Consider the following 7,098-nt stretch of genomic DNA (forward strand, 5'->3'; position numbering starts at 1 on the left):
GTAATAGAAATGTGTAGGGGGGTGTATGGTGTGTGGTCATTAAATATGTATTCTGATATATGTTCTTCACAGAAAATGAGCCAAAGCCAGTGAGTCTCAGTTTGAAAAATTTAATAATTTTATCATTTTTCTTTTATTAAAAAGTGAAAACGGGTCCCACAGACCCGAACACCACACAAGGGTTAACAAAGTACCATACCGGGACTTTAGATACTGTAGCTCTTCCTCTGAAAGAACTAGCAAGAACAGCTTTTTCTCTTGTTCACAAACAAGATGATTCTTAGTAAAAGACACATCTGTCTTGGACCTGTTACAATCCTTAGAATCAGTAGAACGACCATCACTAACCTCTATATAACATAAAAACGTCTCTGACAGACCAACAAAGTCATCCTCTGAATTAACCACAATATTCTTTTGTATTGGCCATCTTTTTCACCGCACAAGAAGGAACCACATTGGGATTCTCTTCAACAACAGGGTTAATTTCTGTGTGGGACTGGCTCAGAAATCAGAGACACACCTTTGACCGGTAGAGTGGGCCTAACACCAACAACACGAATGAGAATGACTCATTTGTTTGATAACATCACTCTTTTTATGAGGGCTGGATTTGTGAGTCAACACATAGTCATCTGCCAATGATTCAACTTTATGCTCATTGAGATTTTTTGAAGTTTTTGAGAAGTTTTGAGATCATCATGCACACATCTTTTAAATTATTTAACCAAAATTGTTTGTGTCAACTTTTCCAAATCCTTAACTTTCCCAGGATCATACCATGTATAAAAAGTTTTGTTATGTACCATCTCATACACCTTGAGAATACTCGCCTTTACCACTTGGCAGTCTTCAGTTTTATCTGCAGAAGGTGCAGTGTACACTGCCTAGGCTTTATCTTTAAGTACTATATACAATTTTTACAAAATCCTCAAGCTCAGCCATATTTTTGTTACAGTAACAAAAATATGTGGCTCATCAAATACAGTTTAATTTTGATCTCATCCCTGACTGGCCCCCAATTTATGTGACGGACTAGTAAGCAGTCAGTAACACTGCGAGATACTGTAAGGGAATGTTCAAGAATATTTTAGAATATTTGGTGTGTGAGTCAGACACAAGCACAACAAACCGTATTTAACTCTAGCTATTATTTATTACAAAAACACAAAATGAAACTACAAACACATAGTACAATAATAAACAATTATCACTGTTACTACCTTGAAGCATAGTCTATCTGATGTATAGAATGATGAATCTTTCCTGACGATGTCCTTTCCTGCGTTATTATCCAGGAGTGAATACTACGCGCCCGTTGAATTGTCAGCATGGAACATGGAACCAGAAAGTATAAACACAATACACAATGCTCCAATATCTGGTTGTCAATCATGGGTTGGAACAATTACACTAAAACATATTCACTGTCCTGAAGACGTCTGACGTAGCGGTTCAATCTGCTGTAGCAATCCAAATTTATAGCAGTCCAAGAGGTGTAGCAAGTCCTGTCAATAACTGCTGGTGCGAAATTTATATGAGAGTAGAAGGAAGTTCAGAATGTTCTGGTTGGGATTCTCAAAGTCTATGGAAATTCCCAGACATTTCATGAAGGTTCAGGTAAATTCTTGGTTTGTCTACTGTTACTGTATGTAACAGAAACTAGAATGTTCTAAATACAGATAAAGAATCATTGTGGCCTGAACCAAATCATCACAATGTAAACATCATTATGTATGTTATATAATATTTATAAAAATGCCAGGTAGAAAAGACAAAAACACTTGTTTCAAAAACATATTTAGCTAAATGTTGGTGATTAAGTACAAGTAACAACAACTACAAAACATAATGTCAGTCGAAACATTGTTAAAAAAACAACTTTTATCTCAACAGATCACATCTCAACTCACCACACAAGTAACTAGTAATAACAAATAATAAAACTAATACAGCCAAAAGTTGTTATATTTTTTAAAGCAAAACATTATATAAAAACTATCAGAAATAAAACAAACAAACAAAAACAAGCCAAATATATTGTAATCCCATAACTAAAAATTAGATGAGCTATTTCTAAGTCCTAGTTTTGACACCTCCCCTTCCTACTGAGCTACATATCTATAAGTTGCAAACAGAAGCTCCCGAGATAATGTTAAACTGACACATGTAGCAGAAATGAAGTTTCAAGTTTCTAATCAAGTTTAAAGACATGTCCTAAGTATACAGTCACAACAGTGCTTTAGAAAAGAACGTTTGATGTAAATCATGTTGAAAACAATTTAGCAAGATGACTCTCTTTTTATGTCACAGTACAAAGTAAAAAAACATTTGAACCATATACTAGGAGACTGAAACTCAAGCCCTTTGGAGATTATTATAAATGATCCATGATAAGTGTCTGCGAGATCTATCCAAAAATAGTTACACTATACATCTGACCTAACCATCAGATTTTAATACGTTTTTACCTCAATGTGTGTACTGTATTTTTAATTGTAATGTGACACAGCAAACCATAAAACGTATTATGGATTACAACTGAGGTTTGTGGCACAGACAAGTGGGTTTCGAACAGAACCAAGTAAATGAAACTGACAAAAAAAAAAAGAAAAAAAAAAGGCGGGGAATATTACATTACATTTGTTATATATATACATATATATTATTACACTACATTTGTTATATATATACATATATATATAAAACAAGATTGATTTCTGAAGTCCTTAGAATTTATAACATTACTTTGCATTTTATCATTCATTTTAATTATTTAAATGATCAGTTTTCTGTTTTTGAGCGCATTACAGTTATTACAGTTATACTTTTTGCCTAGTTTAATATTTTTCAGATGTTATTTTAACTTTATTTGGGACTATTCGTTCCACTCAGTCAAGGCTGTCTTTCCTCAGCTTATTGAGTTTAATGCAGCTACTAGTGAGGTGTCGTTCGCGAGTGATTCGTTCAAAATGAACGAATCTTTCATATGAAAGATCCGTGACTCGCCGTGACTCACAAATCACTCACTCATAGTTTAATTGATTATGGTATTTTGTGTACTTTTTAAACCATCTTGCCTTTAGTATTTAGTGTCGAAGAACCGCAGCCTTTTTTACAACGCCCACAATAGGGCTAAAGCGCCACCTGCTATAAAACGAATGAAATTATTCGTTCAAGATTCGTTCACGACTCGTCTATTTTACAGTTCGAGAGTCAAAGATGCGAATCAGTAAAAAGAATCGATCTTCCCGTAACTAGCAGCTACTGATCACTAACGCACTTCCTGTTCATGATGCGGTAATTCGAGTTTAATGCGTATCTCATTGGACCACGCAACAACTATATATACGTCATTGACATATGCCCCGCCCATATGGGGCGGAGGGGCAAACTTTTTTGTTCATAGTTATTTTACACCTGTGACCGAAGTCTTTCCTTTAAAGAGGCTGGAGACATGTTTTCGGTCCCGGTATTATATCGCATGGAGAAACTTAAAGAACGCGTTTTTCAAATTATAAACTGAAGCATGGAAATGTTGTTTATGGTAAGTACTTTTTTCCCCTTTATAGAGAAGCGTGAAACAGAAAAAAAAGTTCTGTGACACCGATCATTTCTGGGTTAGTGTGGGGTTTAATGTCGAGATAATGGATGGCTTCTTTTTTACTTCGTCTTCTATCTTTCTTTTAAGCTAATTTTAATAATTTAAACGTGGAGACTTTCTCCCCACTACGCATTCTGTCACCCATGTGCGTAAAGAGAAGTGTGAAATTCCTCTTAACCTCTCTCGGAAGGTGTTTGTGTATGAGAGAGACCTTGCATTATAATCTTTAATAAGTAGGTCACCCTTAGAAAGTTTTCTCAGCTAACATTAACTAACGTTAGCTGAGAAAACTTTATCGCTTGGCCTTATTTTATATGTCTCCATCTTAAAGCACACTGTATTAGAAATTATCATTTAAATTTCAATTCAGAGTATTTATCACAAATTCCATTGCAAGTGTTTTTTGGCAACTCACTGGCACAAGGTACATCATTTGTCGTTCATATCTTTTATTTAGAAATTATCATTTAAATTTCAATTCAGAGTTACATCATTTGTCGTTCATATCTTTTATGAAGTGTTTGACTGATGACCAAAACATTTTCCTTTCAATTTAACTTGGTAAACAAGTCTTTTCTGATAAAAAGGGAGTGGCTCTTTCAAAGGGATTAATGCTATCATCAGTTAATATTTCATTTAACAAAATAGTGTGTCTGATTTTTCACTTAAACTAATCCAACTTTTCATAGCAATAATCATATTGTACTTTAAAGTCATCATCTTTGGTAAATGTGGGATTTAAATATTTAAGAACTATGGCTAAGTCTGCAAATAACTAAAAAGTATTTATTTTTAAATGGATGTATTTCCTTTTAATAGACTATATCTCTGATTGCTGCTTTCGCATCCACAACGGCCCTTCCTCGTCTAGACTTTGGAAATAACAGAACTCAACGCATTGCTCACTGCACTGATGGCCTGGAGTACAAACATAGTGACATCTGTTGCCTTCTCTGTCCTGCTGGTAAGATACTCAAAATGATGCTAATCAGTACAATGATAGAGGAGAGTGGGTAAATGTATTGAATGTGTCTACCCAGCTGCTGTAACAATGGAATTTCCGAAGGGGGTTCAATAAAGTCTTATCTAATCCAGCGGGGGTTCTAAACCAGTTTTGCTGAGTGGGCCTGGGTGGATCTGGGGGGTTTAAATGGTTCAAAAGATCACATTTTAAACTAGGTATAAAAAAGTGAGAACATTTTTTAACCATACCTACAACTTACATTGCCTGCCTTACTATTACAGCAATTGTATTCTGGGTTTTCAGAAATTCAGTTTTGTGTATGGTCACCAGGTACACATGTGAAATTACACTGCACCAAACCACACAACAAAGGAGTATGCGAAGAATGCGACTATGGAGCCACATTTATTGAACACATGAATGGTTTCACAGAGTGTTGGAAGTGCACGACATGTCGCTCAGGTAATTCTGCTCAACACCACTGCAGTATTGTTTGGACTCGCTGTGGAGGAAGCAAAATCAATATATTTTTTAAAGTGCTCACAGCATTAACTGAGATCTAACAAGCATTCCTTTTCCCACACCTCAGATCAGGAAATTGTAAGGAAATGTTCATCCACTCAAGACACAGAATGTCAGTGCCGATTAGGAAAGTTCTGTTCCCCTGATCAGCCATGTGAGGTGTGCAAGAAATGTTTGAGGTGAGTTTATTTGATTCATTCTGTTTAATTTATATTTGGTGATGATAAACAATTAGTTAATTTGAGCAGCTGGTCTTCCTGTCTCTTTAGCTCCTTCATATCTTAACTTTTGTTCTTGTGTCTCTCTCCCAACTAGGTGTGAAAAAGATGAAGAGATAGTGAGGAACTGTACTGCCACCACCAACACTAAGTGCAAGAAAATCCAGCAAAAGTCGGACATTTCCTCAGGTGCAATGAAAGCTCCAAAATCGTTAGCTTTAAAAGAGACACTAGTCATCGCTTAATATAATTTGCAGAATGCAGTAGTTTCTACAACCAAATAAGAGTATATCTAATAAAGAAACCTTTTCCAAAAAAACAAAACAAAATCAAAGACAGCCAAAATCAATAGTCTAAAGTCAGCAGTAACAGTATAGTGACATTGATGAGATATTGACTCGGAGTAGTTGCTTAACATTCGTCAGTCTGACTCTTTTCCCATGACTATGTGATTTTGCATGTGTTTAAGTTTGTTGTTTTGTTAGCTTAAACATACATGCCTGAAATCACCTTTTCTAAACAACAGACAGAGAACTCAATTGATATGTGTCTGTAGCTTTGCAGAATCTGTTGTTGATATTAATGATTACCTTCTCTGATGGGAACAAGTTGACGTGTTGGTTAATTTGCCAGTGCTTACTAAAAATGTTTGATTTGTTTACATGAAGACATGTCAAAAATGGCTAGTTTCTGTGGTGGAAATTCAGTTGCTATTTCTGTTTCCTGTTCCCAGTACTAGCTGTTGTAATGTAATTAACATCCACACTCAGATCATTAGGCTAAGGCACACCTTTTCTAATTAGGAGATGTCATTGTCTCAACTAAAATTATTTGTGTTTTAAATAATCCTGATAAAGTGATAATATTTAGGTTTTTTTTTTGTGACTGTGCTGGTTTTGTTGGTTGCAGTAGTACAGTCTTTGTGCTTATACTGTTTTGTGGCCTTCATTTGAGATATTTGTTTCCTTTTCTTTTTAATCAGACAGCAGTGCTATGATTATAGCAGCTTTGCTGCTTTCTGCTGGTTTCATTGTTGTCGTGGTGTGTGCATTATGCTGGTGGAAGAGAAGACACAGCAAGCCAGGTACGTAAAATCCATGTATTATTGTACATGTGCACATGCTGATATTAAGGCTGCTAAGAATCTCACATTTCAAATCCATTTCAATTCTGTAGGTCACAGTACAACCTCACTGTACATTTTATTCAATATTGATCAAATCCTTCAATATCAATTCAGTAACAAGTAGGAATACACAAAAAAGTGTAAAGATGGTTTGGTTGATAGTATGGTATAATTTGCTGGTATTTATAGCTTTTGGCCACTGGGAGACAGAATCAGAATAACATAATTATCTACATCACTGGGAGACATTGGTCAGAATCAGAATAACATAATTATCTACATGCCATTAGAAATAAACAACCAAGGAACAGCTGAATTAAACACTTTAGTCAATTAACATCAAAAAGCTGCAAATGCAAAAGGTAAACAATAGGCAGACAACCATTAACATCTCACACTCCTGTAGTTATAATAAATAAATAGATAAAGGCACAGCAGCTCTCACATAATCTTAATGACGAACTGCTCATGGCAGGACCAAGGCACTGCCAACTAATGGAGTAGAAGCAAGCTCCTGGTCAGTGCACAAAGTGGTTATGTAGGTGCCCCTCTCCAGCAGCAAGGGACGCTGCTCAGCACTGAACTTCAACACAAGGGGCTTGAGTCAATTCAGAGGTTCTCTAAACCAATATTGAATTTGGGGGGAATGAAAAGCAGTGCAGTG

At 35.6% G+C, this 7,098-nt stretch overlaps 1 protein-coding gene across 2 annotated transcripts; it reads left to right on the top strand.

Annotated features, from left to right (window-relative positions):
- The first annotated feature begins 3,389 nt into the window (after positions 1 to 3,389).
- LOC103398930 (tumor necrosis factor receptor superfamily member 26-like) lies at positions 3,390 to 6,639 on the top strand. Of its 2 annotated transcripts, none has more exons than XM_025053889.1 (6): positions 3,390 to 3,547; positions 4,424 to 4,568; positions 4,872 to 5,030; positions 5,158 to 5,269; positions 5,406 to 5,497; positions 6,291 to 6,639. In XM_025053889.1, exons 1-6 carry the CDS (start codon positions 3,530 to 3,532, stop codon positions 6,398 to 6,400), a joined length of 636 nt encoding a protein of 211 aa, XP_024909657.1. In that variant the 5' UTR covers positions 3,390 to 3,529; the 3' UTR covers positions 6,401 to 6,639. The 2 variants fall into 2 exon arrangements, with proteins under 2 accessions (XP_024909657.1, XP_008335910.2); XM_008337688.3 differs by having other exon boundaries at positions 4,899 to 5,030; positions 6,291 to 6,636.
- The last annotated feature ends 459 nt before the right edge of the window (positions 6,640 to 7,098 follow it).

The sequence above is a fragment of the Cynoglossus semilaevis genome, unplaced genomic scaffold, assembly GCF_000523025.1.
Source record: "Cynoglossus semilaevis isolate Cse_v1.0 unplaced genomic scaffold, Cse_v1.0 scaffold278, whole genome shotgun sequence".
In the NCBI taxonomy this organism is placed as follows: Eukaryota; Metazoa; Chordata; class Actinopteri; order Pleuronectiformes; family Cynoglossidae; genus Cynoglossus; species Cynoglossus semilaevis.